The 16,887-nt window shown below is 38.3% G+C and overlaps 1 protein-coding gene across 2 annotated transcripts in view; it reads left to right on the top strand.

Moving 5' to 3' along the window:
- The window catches only part of EML5 (EMAP like 5), a gene marked incomplete at its 3' end in the record, with an annotated part of 166,907 nt that extends 152,556 nt beyond the window's left edge, over nt 1-14,351 (top strand). For both annotated transcript variants that reach the window (XM_081228976.1, XM_081228975.1), the window contains exons 32-42: nt 705-878; nt 1,693-1,901; nt 5,767-5,924; nt 7,336-7,450; nt 9,789-9,977; nt 10,149-10,321; nt 11,995-12,157; nt 12,467-12,570; nt 13,313-13,466; nt 13,924-14,024; nt 14,315-14,351. In XM_081228976.1, coding sequence (XP_081085102.1) covers nt 705-878; nt 1,693-1,901; nt 5,767-5,924; nt 7,336-7,450; nt 9,789-9,977; nt 10,149-10,321; nt 11,995-12,157; nt 12,467-12,570; nt 13,313-13,466; nt 13,924-14,024; nt 14,315-14,351 — 1,577 coding nt within the window. The remainder of the gene's footprint in view (nt 1-704; nt 879-1,692; nt 1,902-5,766; nt 5,925-7,335; nt 7,451-9,788; nt 9,978-10,148; nt 10,322-11,994; nt 12,158-12,466; nt 12,571-13,312; nt 13,467-13,923; nt 14,025-14,314) is intronic.
- Nucleotides 14,352-16,887: the final 2,536 nt, after the last annotated feature.

Raw genomic sequence — 16,887 nt, 5'->3', positions numbered from 1 at the left:
ATACAGAGAACTGGGAAAACTTTTTAAGCAGTAGAAACGGGCTGGACAAGATAAATTTAAAAATCTAAAAAAGAAAAAAAACAACAAATATAATTTTTTAAAAGATTATCAGTTTACTTTCTTCCATGAAATCCTGTTTAAAAAAAAAAAACTACTGTCTTATAAAGTGATATGAACTTAGTTTTTTACCAGATATATGCCTATCCAGTTGAAGATTTCCTTTGTGATCTATGCAGGTGGTTTCCTACCTATTGCCTTTCTCAATTTGTATTCACTTTCTATCTCTCCTTCATATAACATAGGTAGTAAATATATCCTGGTATTTCATAAGTGTATAATGTTTGTATATTTCTCCACATAATTATATAAAGATTTAACGTGTATCTAAAACATGCATTATTTTTTGAAAGTTGTTTAAAGTTGTGATTACCTAATTTGCTTGTCTAAATGCTATTTTCTCAAAAGTGCAATTTGGACTATAGCCTGAGGAAGTAGTCTGTATTTTTCTCCCTTCCTTTCCTTTCTCTTCCCTTTTCTTTCTTTCTTTTTAATTCAGTCTTAGTTTTGAGCTATTTTTTATTAAGTACACTGTCTTTCTTTGGTACATATTTTTCCTGTGTTTCAGAGATGAGTATGCATCAGCCTTAGAAATGGAAACATTTGTAATAGGTGTATTACAACTTCGGGATTTTATCTTTGTTTAGCTGCAGCTCCTTCTATCCACATCTGGGATGCAGTGAACAAGCAGACTTTATCTATACTAAGATGCTACCATTCAAAGGGAGTGTGTTCAGTCAGTTTCAGTGCTACTGGTAAACTCTTGCTATCTGTGGGGCTAGACCCAGAACATACAATTACCATTTGGAGATGGCAGGAAGGTAGGACTTTTTTTCTTGGTAATTTTAAAAAATAAAAATGGGGTGATAGGAATTTTCTATTTCATATTTGTGTTAACTTGATGATTGAAACCATTATTCACTATTAAGCCCTACTCAATACCCATACACAGTTGTAGGTATGTTCCACTTTCAAAACCCAGTGAAATTGTAAACAAAGTGTAAACTAATGAAAGTTATTAATATTATAAATGATTCACTGTTCTTTCAGTAAGAAACTATGCATGTGAAGTGTCTTGCTAATTATTATTTGGTTGGTTATAGAGGATCTTACTCAAGAATGAGATGAATTACATTGTTAAGTGATAATGGAGGGGAATAGGGTAATATTACTTTAACACATTTCGGACAAAACTTTTCAGTTACATAGCCATTATAAAAAGTGAAATTCATAGAACTACACAGAAAAAAATAAGATATGGTTTTTTAAATGTCCCTTAAATTATAATAAAGCTTTCCATAAATCACACATCACTTGTAAAAATATGTAAAAAGGACCCTCTATACTATTAATTGTATGGCATGTGATTGCTAGGTAGCAGTGCAAGGGACATGCCCTCTCTCTTTTTTGGGGGGCCATGCCGGCGCAAGTTGTGGAATCTTAGTTCCCCGATCAGGGGGCCCTCAGCAGTGAAAGCGCTGAGTCTAACCACTGGACCGCCAGGGAATTCCCTGCTCTCTCTTTTTATAAGCATTTATTTTTTGAACTATATATTTTCAATAACTGTTTGATCCTGTAGAAATTAGCTTAGTTCTTATACTAACCTAGAAAATTTTGTTGTATCTTTTTTATCAGGTGCCAAAATTGCCAGCAGAGCTGGTCACAACCAACGTATTTTTGTGGCAGAATTCCGACCAGATTCAGATTCCCAGTTTGTCTCTGTGGGAGTAAAACATGTTAAGTTCTGGACATTGGCAGGAAGAGCTCTTCTTAGCAAAAAAGGGCTACTGAGCACTCTGCAAGATGCCCGGATGCAGACCATGCTTGCTGTTGCATTTGGTGCAGTATGTCTCTTAAAATGCGTGTGGTAGTGTAACTGTGAATTACCCAAATTGGACTAGTTTGAATTTTCTTGCCTTAGATAGATGAACCACATGAATGTTGTTTATATGGCACTGTAGTCCACTAATCCTTACATATGTCTTGATCATGCATATATTTCATCTTTCAAATTCTGATACTTTCAGAAATCAGGGACTGGGAAAGAAAGTTAACGAGGGAGAAGGATTATAAAACACCTGAGTCCTTGGGCCACTGCCATTCTCGAAAGCCTTCATTAATTTTATAACTGTCACCCTAAATCTCCTAGGTCCTAATAATTTGTCAGAATAGGAGAAAGATAAATCATGAAACGTGATTTTTCTAGTATTTAAGGTGGTCCTTGGTTTGGGATTTCCTTTGCTTCCTATCACCTTAACTCACTGCTTATTATGTAGTTGGAAGTGCTCTTGGCCAGTGTCTCTCATTAAAGGGAAGAAGGTGAGCACAGTTCCTGGTCTAGTTTACTAGAAAGAGTGTTCAAGAGCCATTTCCTCCCCTCCCCTCCCCGCTTCCACCTGGGCTTGTGGTTTACAAGACACATCTCTTTCCTTTAATACCTTGCCCTGGCCAGGCTTTTTAAATCCTTTGGTGCATCAAAAAACTAAGTCGGTTTTCTCACTGAAGTGTTTATATGGGTATGTAATACTCGAAGGAAGAAAATTATAATTCTAGATTCTTAAAGAACACTTATATTTTTGAGACCATTGAAAGTGCTGGTTGTGCCATGTCAAACTTCAGTTAAATATTGTGGGGATTCTTAATACAAGACCAGTAATTCCTTTCCAGAAGAAAAGCTTATGCATTCAAGTGTTTGACATTTAATATGCCCATGTATATTAACTTTCTTTGTGTATAAAATTCCTTATTTAGTCAATTGCCCATTCCCAATAGAAAATAAACTTGAAGATTAGGCTGTTAGTCATATGTGAGGAGCCTTTAGAAATTATAAGTAAAAGAGTGATACTATTGCATGTTCATTGTTCTTTTGCCTAAATAAAAACCTTCTCAATATTTTCATTAAAAAAAAGAATATTAGTCATAATTGACTTTTTATGTTTGAAGCAACAGTGCAATCAGTGCGAATGTTTTGTTATATAACAAAATGGGTTGATGTTCAGTTTAAGCCTTCTTGAGCATCCTCTATGCTAGGGGCTATGAAAAGAGCAGGCAAAGTAAAATATTAGTTTTTACATTCCAATTGCAGATAAGGCGTGAATTAAAGATGCTCCTATATGACAAGTATTGAGTTGGCCAAAAGGTTCATTCAGTTTTTTCTGTAAGATGGCTCTAGTAGCACTTAGCTGTCTTTAACTTCATTAGAAACAATTTTGTTAGATTGTAAGTGACAGCTAGCTGTCATATCAGCGTGCATTTAAAAAAAGACTTATCAAAATTGGTGAATTTTTGTGTAGCCATTTTAATATTGAAGATGGAAGAAAAAAAGCAACATTTTTGGCCTATTATGCTTTATTATTTCAAGAAAGGTAAAAATGCAACTGAAACGCAAAAAAAAGATTTGTGCAGTGTATGGAGAAGGTGCTATGACTGATCGAACTTGTCAAAAGTGGTTTGTGAAGTTTTGTGCTGGAGATTTCTCACTGGACAGTGCTCCACGGTTGGGTAGACCAGTTGAAGTTGATAGCGATCAAATCAAGACATTAATTGAGAACAATCAACGTTATACCACGAGGAAGATAGCCGACATACTCAAAATATCCAAATCAAGTGTTGAAAATCATTTGGACCAGCTTGAATCACTTTGATATTTGGGTTCCACATAAGTTAAGCGAAAAAAAACCTTGACCATACTTCTGCATGCGATTCTCTACTTAAACATAATGGCAGTGTTCCATTTTTTAAATAAATTGTGATGGGCTATGAAAAGTGGATATTGTACAATAATGTGGAATGGAAGAGATCGTGGGGCAAGCAAAATGAACCACCACCAACTACACCAAAGGCCGGTCTTCATCCAAAGAAGGTGATGTTGTGTATATGGTGGGATTGGTAGTCCTCTACTATGAGCTCCTTCTGGAAAACCGAACGATTAATTCCAACAAGTACTGCTCCCAATTAGACCAACTGAAAGCAGCACTCGACGAAAAGCATCCAGACTTAGTCAATAGAAAATACATAATCTTCCATCAGGATAACACAAGACCACGTTTCTTTGATGACCAGGCAAAAACTGTTACAGCTTGGCTGGGAAGTTCTGATTCATCTGCCATATTCACCAGACATTGCACCTTCGGACTTCCATTTATTTAGGTATTTGCAAAATTCTCTTAATGGAAAAATTTCAATTCCCTGGAAGACTGTAAAAGGCACCTGGAGCAGTTCTTTGCTCAAAAAGATAAAAAGTTTTGGGAAGATGGAATTATGAAGTTGCCTGAAAAATGGCAGAAGGTAGTGGAACAAAAAGGTGAATATGGGGCTTCCCCGGTGGCGCAGTGGTTGAGAGTCTGCCTGCCAATGCAGGGGACACGGGTTCGTGCCCCAGTCTGGGAAGATCCCACATACCGCGGAGCAGCTAGGCCCGTGAGCCATGGCCGCTGAGCCTGCGCGTCCGGAGCCTGTGCTCCACAGCGGGAGAGGCCATAGCAGTGAGAGGCCCACGTACCGCAAAAAAAAAAAAAAAAAAAAAAGTGAATATGTTGTTCAGTAAAGTTCTTGGTGAAAATGAAAAATGTGTCTTTTATTTTTACTTAAAAGCCGAAGGCACTTTTTGGCCAACCCAATATAATCATTGTTTTCCAAATAAAAGATATAGAGATTAAGTATAAATGCTGAGGAATTTGAAGTAATATTAAATTGTAGGGAAATTAAGCATACAAACTAGTATTCTCAGAAAGATTCAAGAAAATCTGTTTGTTTTTGATACAATCAAAATCTTATTTTCTTATTGGTTCTTTCCATATTGTTTTTGATGAAGGATCTTATACAAGTTGCTCTAAAAGTGAAGCTAAAATGAGACAAAAATAGCACATAATGCAGGATTTGATTTCTCCAGTTTTTGCATAAATGAACTGTATAACAGGATTGCAATTCTCAGAGTCACTTAAATCATTCTTAAACTTTTGGTACCTTAACAGATTTATCTTATTTTGGATTCATTTCAGAAATGCATTAACTTTTGCTGTTTTGATTTTAAGAAATCATGGCAAATATTAATTTTCATATACAATTTCTGAAAAACTACAACTTTGCTACAGATAATAGTTTTACTTTCCATGACAAAATACCTTATCAAACCTAATAAAAGTTATTTTCACTTCCTATTCCTATTCTTTTTTTTTAATCCCAGTTACTAATGACCTTTAAGTTATTTCTTGGGCAGCTAGAGGGAAGCAATCCAAAGAGATGATATAAACTAGAATTACAGCATTTTTGAATTGGAAGGGACCTTAGAGACCTTAGGGACTTAGAGATCCCTCATTTTACACTGAAAAAGTTGATACTCATAGAGGTTAAAAGTCTTGACCTTTAACCTTTAACCTTTAAAAGTCTTCCAGCTAATAAGCAAAAGACCTGGAAAAGGAAATGGCCCTAACAAAGCTAAGCCTTGAGTTCAGGTTTTCTGACTCTTGACTCTACTGTTTTCCCGCCATCCATGCTCTTTGTACCAAAAAGGTGACATAGTGCGACTCTCTCTCTGAGTCCACCCATGTGTCTCTCCACACGTACCCTTTTTCCTCCTAGTAAACACTTTACTTGTTTCACTACCAAAAAAAAAAAGTGACATAGGCTCACACTTACATAGAGAATTGCTGTTTGAACTCTATTTGAACTTTTCATGAGTTTATCTCCCCCTTCCCCACTCCTTTTCAGAATAACTTGACGTTTACAGGTACCATCAGTGGAGATGTCTGTGTGTGGAAAGACCACATATTGTGTAGAATCGTGGCCAAAGCTCACAACGGGCCTGTGTTTGCCATGTACACCACCCTTCGAGACGGACTTATTGTCACTGGTGGCAAGGAGAGGCCGTGAGTCCTCTTTCTTTTCACAGCCTTACTGAATATTCATGCGTTGTGATGCCTCTGGTTTGCAGTTAGTTATGTCTAGGCCCCATGGATTATCCTCTGACCTTCCTCCTCATATGCTTCTCCTTTGCTGCCTTTTATGCACCTTCTTGTTGATTTTTATTTCTGGTCTTAAATCCCTCCCAGTGTTTTTCACATTGTAGATAAGTCTAAACTCCAACTGGGTAATCGTTTTTCTGAGGTATGGATAGGTAGCTATCTTGCAGGTTAGGAATTGATTTTCTTAATGTCTCTCTGCCTGTATAAATATTGGCTGAGTAGTAGGTGGTGGTCTATGGGGGAATCTTTGCCATTGGACTCAGGATGCATCTCTACTGCCTGTTTTCTTTTTGGTTCAAAGTGGATACTAAGGGATAAAATTCATACTGCTGCATTAGAAAAGGATGAGAGGATACTAGAAATAAACTTTGCCTTGTTTGCTTTTGCTTGAGGCAAACTTGTTAGATAAAATTAAGACAAGACCTCCAAGTGTGTGAGGAGAGGCCTTTTTCTGAGTGGTTTTCAAATCTCCCGGTGGAAACCAGATACTTATCATTGATTTCCTACTAGCATATTCATATGCATGTTAAAATGGAATGTATATGTGACCAGGAAGTAAGTACATTCCTATACAGCATTGAAAGAACCCACAAATATGCAGCAGCTTTTGCTTTTCACATAAAGGAAGACTGTATAAGAGAAGAAACCATAAATGGGCTATATTTATCTTTTGCATATTACTCTGACACTCGTGTTTCCACACTTCATCTAGTCTTGCACACTCCTCACTAGTAACCTACTAAACTGTTCAGTGGCATATTTAATAATAATGGTTGGAAAGAAATGTGCTGCTCTTTTGGCCCTGAAAATATATCCTGTAGCACAGCATCTGTAATCCTATTATCTAGCCTTGCATTTTCATTATCCTCTTAACATTAAGAATCATTTTGGGGACTTCCCTGGCACTCCAGTGGTTAGGACTTGGCACTTTCACTTCTGTGGCCCAGGTTCAACCCCTGGTCGGAGAACTAAGATCCCATAAGCCGCATGCACAGCCAAAAAAAAAAAAAAATTCATTTTGCACATTTCCTCAGTCAAGAAGTATTATGAGAGAGGATATATGATGTATGGGCAGGGGGCGGTGCTAAATAAACTTATGCTAATGTCAGAAAAATAAGTGTTCATAAAATAAAATTTGCTTAAACTGAATGTTTGAGACACTGTATCTAAAAATTGCCATAGAAAGTTTAGAAGAATATAAAGATTGGAGCCTCTTTTTCTGTTCTGCTTATAATTTAGTATTTGTTTATCATAAAAATTATTTGTAATAGCCAATAATAAATGCTTCTTTTGGTTTGGGTTGTTATTTTCTTAGGTCAAAAGAAGGAGGAGCAGTCAAACTGTGGGATCAGGAACTGAGGCGATGCCGCGCCTTCAGGCTTGAGACAGGACAAGTCACAGATTGTGTCCGTTCTGTGTGCAGAGGCAAGGTAAGATGTTTGCTGAGGCATTGCAGTGCAGCAGACAGTAGAAAAGGGTTATTCCTGGGATTCTCTCACCTTCCACCACTGGATGAAGAATAACTCAGAGATGGACTCGCGTGCCGGTTCTCTCCTGCCTCTTCTCTGCTGCTTTCTTTGCAGAAAGACAGGCAGCTGTTCTCCTAAGCACTGTATCTAAACCTCCTTATTTTCTTGCATCTGCTAATTCAACTCTGGTAGACAGCTGAATTTATTTGCCAGTTGACTCATTTTGATTAAAGCAGCTGTCTCCATGTGTTTAAAAAACACACATTGCTCTAAGGGCTTCCCTGGTGGCGCAGTGGTTGAGAGTCCGCCTGCCGATGCAGGGGACGGGGGTTCGTGCCCCGGTCTGGGAGGATCCCACATGCCGCGGAGCGGCTGGGCCCGTGAGCCATGGCCGCTGAGCCTGCGTGTCCGGAGCCTGTGCTCTGCAGCGGGAGAGGCCACAGCGGTGAGAGGCCCGCGTACCGCAAAAAAAATTAAAAAATTAAAAACACACATTGCTCTAAACAATTTGACCGTGCATGCACTCACAATAAGTGTATTTATAAATTACATACATGTATTATCCTGTCTGTGTATTAAATATTAGTTAAGCTTACTTTTATTTATAGTTCTTTTTAACTAAAATCCAATACTTTCTTCCTATATCCCAATGCACTTACACCTCTTTGGAGATCTTCAGACTAATATATCATAGTCAAAGTCAAAACTTCGATGACTGGAGAAGCGAGGTGTATTCTCTTCAGCGTGGGCTCGCACATACAGCCTGGCTCAGTGCTCTTGCAGATGCGCCTCTGGTCATAGAAAGCTTTGCATGAGCTAATGGCTGGCTTGCTACTAAATTAGTCAAAGCAAAAAATTCTCTGAAAGTATGTTATTTTGGTTTTGGACCCAAATCCAATGTGTGTATGTTGAGTTTGGGGGTGCTTCCCACACACCACCAAACAATTCTCCAACGCCAGCAGTGTGTCCAAAAATTCAACTAAGTTCTGACAGTATCTATCAGAGAAGGCATTGGATTCCACAGGTTGAAGGTTCAATCCTACAAGACCGCTCCCCTCACCACCACTTCAGATGCCACGTTCTTACCTATGCTTCTGACCGGCTGTACTTTGGGGTTCCCAACAACTCCTCCTGGACTTCAGACACCAGTCAGTTACCTGTCCTTCTGACCCACTGCCTATAAATTAGAGAGGGTTGTACAACCCCTCCTCGGGTTCAGTTATTTTGCTAGAGTGACTTACAGAGCTCAGAGAAACATGTTACTTACTGGATCACCAGTTTATTGTAAAAGGATATAACTCATGAACTGCCAGTTGTAGAACTGCACAAGGCAAGGTATATGGGGAGGGGAGAGGAGCTTCCATGACCACTCAGCCTGCATCTTCACGTGTGCAGCAACTTGCAAGCTCTCCAAACCCTGACCTTTTGGGTTTTTATGGAGGCTTCTTATATAGCCATAATTGATTAAATCTTTCACTGTTGGTAACTGATTCAACTTCTAGCCCCTCTCCCATCCCCGAGGTGGGGAGAGGAGAGAGTGAAACTGCCAGTCCCTAACCCCTAATCACATAGTTGGGTCTCCTGGCAACCAGCCCCCATCCTTTGGTGAGGTCCATAACAGAAGATACCCCTCTTTTGTTCATCACTTAGGAAATTCCAAGGGTTTTAGGAGCTTCATGCCAGTAAGTGGGGACAGACCAAATATATAGGCCATCCCCAAGTTAAAGTTTTTCGATTTTAAGATGGTGCAAAAATGATACAAATTCAGTAGAAACCATATTTCGAATTTTGAATTTTGATCTTTCCCTGGCTAGTGATGTGTGGTACAGTCCTCTCTCGTGACGCTGGGCAGCACAGCCAGCCACAGCCCCCGGTCAGCCGCCAGGGCCAACGATCAATTCACTTACAGCCATGCTGTCTGTACTGAGACGACCACTATGTTTTTCACTTTCAGGATAGTATTCAATAAATGACATGAGGTATCCAACACTTTATTATAAAATAGGCTTTGTGTTAGATGATTTTGCCCAACTGGAGGCTCAAGTAAGTGTCCTGAGCATGTTTAAGGTAGGCCAGGCTATCATGTTTGATAGGTTAGTTGTGTCAAATGCACTTTTAACTTATGACATTTTTAACTTATGATGGGCTTATCAGATGCAACCCCATCATAAGTTGAGGAAGATCTGTATATTTCTTACTCTAAGTCACAGTATCACATAGGCCAGTAGGTCGTTCTTATAGTATTAAGAAGAGCAACTGTGGTATTGCATTAAATATATTGGCCCCACTTGTGTTTCAGGGCAAGATACTAGTAGGGACAAGGAATGCTGAAATAATTGAAGTTGGAGAGAAAAATGCAGCATGTAATATTTTAGTTAACGGTCATGTGGATGGACCTATATGGGGACTGGCGACACATCCTTCCAGGGATTTTTTCCTTTCTGCTGCAGAAGATGGTACAGTGAGACTCTGGGACATTGCTGATAAAGTAGGTATAATTTTTTTAGAAGATGTTACAATTTCTAACAAGCAAAGTCCTAAATTGCTAGCACTTAAAGAACTATCTCAGCATTGTGTTGAGAATTTGGGGGAGAAACTGGTTTACTTTGTAAGTACTCTGCTTAATGTAGTTCTCTGTGCTCTTTTGGTTCTTATGCAGAAGATGTTGAACAAAGTGAATTTGGGACATGCTGCTCGTACTGTGTGTTATAGCCCTGAAGGCGACATGGTGGCTATTGGAATGAAAAATGGAGAATTTATTATTTTACTTGTGAGCTCTCTAAAGATATGGGGAAAGAAGAGAGATAGACGATGTGCAATCCATGATATCAGGTTAGTCAACAAATGGAATGGTATGTCAAGGATACTCTTTAAATGACCCAGCTTGCATTTGGAAAAAAGGTCCTTAGTGCCTGTAGCATTTCAACACATCGTAAATTGTATGCTGAAATATGGCTGTTTGTATACTTATCTACTTCTCCTTACTAAATTATGAGTCCATTGGGCACCAGCCACAGTGCCTTATAATAGCAAGTATTCAGGGAATGTTTGATGAATAAGTATCACACTGGACATGTCCAGTAAGTTCATCCTGCCAAGACTTATCTTCCATCTGCCCTTAAAAGTCTGGAAAATTAGGGAGTTCCCTGGCAGTCCAGTGGTTAGGACTTGGTGCTTTCACTGCTGTGGCCCGGGTTCAATCCCTGGTCAGGGAACTAGGATACCGCAAGCCGCACGGCATGGCAAAAAAAAAAAAAAAAAAAAAAGCCTGGAAGGGCTTCCCTGGTGGCGCAGTGGTTAAGAATCCGCCTGCCAATGCAGGGGACACAGGTTTGAGCCCTGGTCGGGGAAGATCCCACATGCTGTAGAGCAACTAAGCCCGTGCGCCACAACTACTGAGCCTGTGCTCTAGAGCCCGTGAGCCACAACTACGGAGCCCGTGTGCCGAGAGCATGTACTCCGCAACAAGAGAAGCCACGGCGATAAGAAGCCCGCGCACCACAACAGAGAGTAGCCTCCGCTCACCACAACTAGAGAAAGCTCGCATGCAGCAACGAAGACCCAATGCAGCCAAAAATAAATAAATAAATAAAGCCTGGAAAATTAAAGTTATAACCCCAAACATCTCTTAGAAAGCCTGAAAAATTAAACTTATAACTCCAAACGTCTTTTACTTCTCTTCATCTCCACTGAATATATAGTTCATTCATTTAATCCATAGTCATTGAGCAGTCTATGCCCCAGATTATGAATTAAAACTTTTCTTGAGCCTTTTTCAGTGCTTAAGCTTATATTAACAGTGGTTACCATTTACTGAGCACTTCTCTGTGATCAAGATTGATTATTGAATCCAGGTCTGTCAAAAGCTTGCACTGTTTTCACCAGTAAAACCGTTTTTACAAATGAAACCTTCCTCAGATCTTCAGCATATAAAACAGTGATTTGGCTTCCCTCAGCTCTCCAGTTTCCCAAAGGTACATCAGCAAGACTTATGGAGCATTTTCAAAAAAACTGTCCCATACTGCTTTGCATCATCGATAGGCAAATAGTACTTTATTATTTTAAAATAACTTCTTCCAAGCTTCAAGTAGTATCACTTCATCTAATAACATGACATGAGTTAAGCTGGTCTGTGTCCCTTGCTATTAAGACATGATCTTTCCAGATGAAAGAATCCTATCGTACTGAATTACGTAATTTAGGAATATATGTAAATTGTTAGTGGCTTTTTAAAAACTGAGCTATTTTTAAAGAAATTAGGAGATGAAAATTCAGGAACCACTTAATGTTGAAGTAAAATATAAACCTTTTGTTTTATGTAACAGACAAATATCAGTATACACAGTCTGTTGTGCCTATCAGGTAAATTCGTTTGAGGCCATATCACACATTATTTATCTCAAATACTTATTTTTGAGAACTGAAAAGTCAGTGATCTTAAGTGTTTATACTATTTCATGTGGTCTAATGCATCTTTTACATGTAATCTTTTGTTACATGTTCAGATTTAGTCCAGATTCCCGGTTTCTGGCAGTGGGTTCCAGTGAGAATTCAGTGGATTTTTATGACCTAACATTGGGTCCCACCCTTAACAGAATCAGCTACTGCAAAGACATTCCAAGCTTTGTCATTCAAATGGACTTCTCTGCAGATAGCAGACATCTCCAGGTACAGTACCAAGACTATGCGAATAGTCTTTACATTTTGCTAGTGAATGTGTTTAAAACTCCTCAGTTCCAGAGCTCAACTCTTGCCTTTTATTCACTACTATTCACTGTTTCTGCATAAATTCTTTACTAATCTATTCTTACCAGTCCTTTTCTTCATTTTTTTTTTGCTCACAGAGTTTTGTAGTCATGTTTTAGTCTTAATAATGTTAGAAATGTAAATCAAGTAGCACTTTGCCAGTTTACTATAATCTACTTCTGGATTTTGCCTCTCACATGATGGAATTGTTCCATTTTAATATTATGAAAGGTCTCCACTGGTTGCTATAAACGGCATGTCTATGAAGTGCCTTCAGGAAAACACCTTATGGATCAGGCTGCCATTGACAGAATTACTTGGGCTACATGGACAAGGTAAATATTTCATATATCAGAAGGGAAGATAGGAAAACTGGAAAATCCTATTTCTGAACAGTTAGAGCCATTCCCACTAAGGAACAGTAATTGAGGTTTAAGTTTTTGTTACCATCTTGAATTCTTCCTAAGAAGAGAATGATATACTTACTCATGCTGGGACCCCTTTTGATCAAATATATTTCTATGCTTTATCAGTTCTTTTAATTAAAGGAAATCAAAGTTGTGACTTTAAAGATGCCTTGATACTTCCTTAACATAAGTAGGTTTAATAACAGACAATGAAAACATGTATTGGGTACTGTTAGGCAACTGTATTATTTCCCTGTCTAAAGGAATGCTATTGATAGCAGCTGTTAGAAATGAAACCTTATAAAATGGGTTCAAATTTGCTGGCTGTAGAACAGATAACCATGCATAACCATCAATGAAAATGAAAAATGCCATCAACACTTTTAATTTTAAAATAGTTCTATCAGTTATCATTAAGTATTAACTGACTTTTTAAAGGATTTATCTATAAACCCTTAAAATTATAGAACTTCATTGAGAAAAGGTGTGTGTACTGGGGGTGGGGAGTGCCATCCCGGCAGGTTCAGGCTTCCAGGTAACACCTTCTCATAACTTATTCCTCTGTGTTTAAATAACGTAACTAGGTACTCAGAGGTTAATTACCAAGAAACGTTTTCAGTTTGGTAAACCTGTGTGTGCTATGGTGGACTTTTTTATTCCTTCTCTCTAGCATTCTAGGAGATGAAGTTTTGGGAATCTGGTCCAGACATGCTGAGAAAGCCGATGTCACCTGTGCCTGCGTCTCTCATTCAGGAATCAGCCTTGTAACAGGAGATGACTTTGGCATGGTTAAGTTATTTGACTTCCCATGTCCTGAAAAATTTGTAAGTTTACGTTGGGTTTAGTATTTTATGTAACTTTACTCCTGATTTAGACTTCTGATCATTAGTACTTTTCCCCACATAATAGCTAAAATGTTATTGTCTCATGATTTGAAAATACTTGTAAATTTGTGATTCTAAAATTTTCTCCAAACTTCCTAAATCCATTACTCTGAAATAAAAGCTATTAGAAATGATCTCCCCTTGCCCCCAAACCACGCCATCTTTGCAAACTATCCTGTGATTAGTCTTTTATCAAACCCTTAATCAATCTGTTACCAAATTTCAAATGCTTTTCAATGCAGATCCATTACTAATTCTGAGAAAGCATTTCATCATTAGCTGTGCTCCAAACTGCTTTCTCTCTCCACAGCATTCGTGATGGAGATAATGGCTCCTGATTAAGAACCTTTGACTTCGGTGTTCATCACACACCCTGAGCTTTGTTCTTGTTTTCTAGGCGAAGCACAAAAGGTTCTTGGGTCATTCACCCCATGTGACAAATATTCGATTTACCAGTGGTGATCGACATGTTATTAGTGCTGGAGGTGATGACTGCAGGTTGGTAACTTTCTCAGCCCAAGAAGAGCAGGGACTGTCTTTTACTAGTTAAGAGATTATTACTATTTCTTCGACAGGTTCAGTTTATGGACTCAGCTAGTCATCATGATTAAGGTCGCCTAACCGGATGGCTCCTTGGGGTCACATACTATGTAAATACAGAATAAAAGGAGTTGAAAGAGTAAAGTTTTTACACATGTATGATTTGAAAGCTTAATTAAAAACATTATAAACTGTTCTGAAAATCTAGAAATATAATGAACTCACTGCAGTTCTTTCTCTGATTGCAGTTTATTTGTCTGGAAATGTGTACATATGCCTCATTGAAAGATATGGATGCTGAGAAGACTTCATAAAGTAACAGCCTTGAGAAACCAGACTACACAAGAGGAAAAAAACCAGAACCAAACGCTGCATGGTCATGTGGTGCTAACTTAAGACTGTAACAGGGATTTATCCAAATTTGTCAAAATAGTAGAAAGATTGATAAGTTCAAAATATTTGTTATATGCACCAGATAACTGTCCATAATCCATACACTGCCAGATAATTACATTTCAAGGAGGGACTGAATAAATATTTGCTGGTAAAAGCCACCCCCCATTTTAGGGAGGATGCAGATTTGGCAGACTTCCTGGGGAGGTTTGGGAGACAGTGCTCCTCAAAGAAACGAACCAAAACCTTAAAAACCCAACTTGGATAATTTTCTTCCTCTTTTTAGCAAACCTTTTTCTTTTTAGAATTTATATTTTATTTTCAAGTTTCAATTGTTTAATAAAATATTTTATCCTTATGTTCACATAAGGAAATACACCATCACCCTAAAGGATCACAGGTTTTAAAAGGCAAACATTATTTTCCCTAAGAAAACACACACAGGCTTTACTGGAGAATATGATGCTTCCTAAGCATTAATAAAGTCCTGTTTATAAAGGATATTTTTCTCCTGGAAATTTTAAATTCAGGAACAAATCCAAAGTTCGTAGTGTATGATCACTACATTTTCATTTTTGAGCTGTCAATCTTATGTTCAGAATTCATCTCTATAATTGAAAGAGTAAAATATGATCATGGCCTCATTAATGAAAAAGTAGTATGATGAACATTTCCAGGGGTGTACAGTTCAAGGTTTTATATAGCAATAGTATTTAACTGGCAGAGAATACTAAATATTTAAAGATGTAGTCTAATAGAAACATTAACATGTAAACTAAAGCGTTAAGTTCACATTTACAGTTATACAGTTTAGTAACTCTTGAAATAAAATTTTTATAGCCTTTTTTTTCTATTGGAAAAACTTGTTTAGTTAGATGTATGTCACCCCATCGGCTGACTTCCAAAAGGAATGAAGATAGGTCCACTTGTAAAACTCGTCTATAAAAATTCCTTTTTGGGCCTCCCTGGTGGCGCAGTGGTTGAGAGTCCGCCTGCCGATGCAGGGGATACGGGTTCGTGCCCCGGTCTGGGAGGATCCCATATGCCGCAGAGCGGCTGGGCCCGTGAGCCATGGCCGCTGGGCCTGCGCATCCGGAGCCTGTGCTCCGCAGCGGGAGAGGCCACAGCAGGGAGAGGCCCGCGTACCGCAAAAAGGAAAAAAAAAAAAAAAAAAAAAAAAAAAAAATTCCTTTTTGGTGGATTGGGGCTGAACTCTTAGATCTTTACTCCTATTCACTTTAAATGCTGCCAAAGATCAGTACTTGCCATTCAGGAACTTGCTGTTTCGCTTATCTGTAGTTTCCTGAAGACTGGAAGTTCTGCAGACCGCTATTTAAAAATATATTTTTCTAAGTATGAAGAAGATTAAGATGCTCTTTTGGTCCTATAATTTTTACTTTAATGTGTTAATTATCTTCGTAGCATAATAGACCCCTTCTTCAGGTTTCTGGAAATCTGTTTTCTATGTGCAACACCTTGTAAATATTAAAAACAGAAACGGCTGCATTTTATCATGGAAAGCCTAAGCAGTGATTGAACCTGGCCAGTTTTAAAGCTCTGAATAGCTGTGTCTGAAGGACTGATTGGGGTGTTTGTTAAGAAGCTTGAAACATTAAGATCATTTTCTTTCATTTTTCTTATCAATGGATTCTCTTAAACTAAGCCCAATTTGAGAAAACACTAATATTAAGTTTCTATTCATGTGTATTATAAAGGAGCAGCCAATAAATTAGAGCAAGAAATTCCCATGAACCACACTCACCTCTCCCTCTATTTTTGAGGCTGTTGCAGTTTCAAATTTTCCTTCTGAGTCAAGTTCACCTGCTTTTGGCTACAGAGAAATTCCGGTTCCTTTACAGTGCGGGTAGAAACTCTTAACTATAACCTTAAGCAAATAAACTATATAGGATAAAATTGCTTGCACTGCATTTTTGTTCTTCCCAGTGGCCAACCTGATAAGCCAGCCTGAATCACTGTTATCAGTTTCCCGATTAAAGGTCACGTTGATTTTAAGTAGTCATCCCACAGCCACCTTGCTTATAGCAGCCATCAACTAAGGGAAGGTGAATAACCACAGTAGGCCATGTAGATTATGCCCTATGTTTTTTTAACCCAGAGAATTATTTTTGTGTGCAGTATTTGACTAAACTCCCGAATTTGTAACCTGAGCCTTCTCCTAGCACCTTCAGTCCTGTTTCTGGCAGATGCATGCCAAAGCACCCTCTGAACCCTGGTTCCACTGTGAAATGCTAGCCACGTCTGTTCCCTTATTTTTGGTGATCTTTTTCGATGATGGTTCATTTTGGACCAAGTTACCCAAGAGATATTTTAGAGTCAACCTTAGCTTGCCCATAAACCATAGCAACTGAAGGAAAAAACTCTTAAATTTGTCTCCAGGCTGTGTCTATTAAATAGCAAAAAAACAATA

The sequence above is a fragment of the Mesoplodon bidens genome, assembly GCF_964165515.1.
Source record: "Mesoplodon bidens genome assembly, chromosome: 3".
Taxonomy (NCBI): Eukaryota; Metazoa; Chordata; class Mammalia; order Artiodactyla; family Ziphiidae; genus Mesoplodon; species Mesoplodon bidens.
This window is presented reverse-complemented; position numbering and strand designations above follow the sequence as displayed.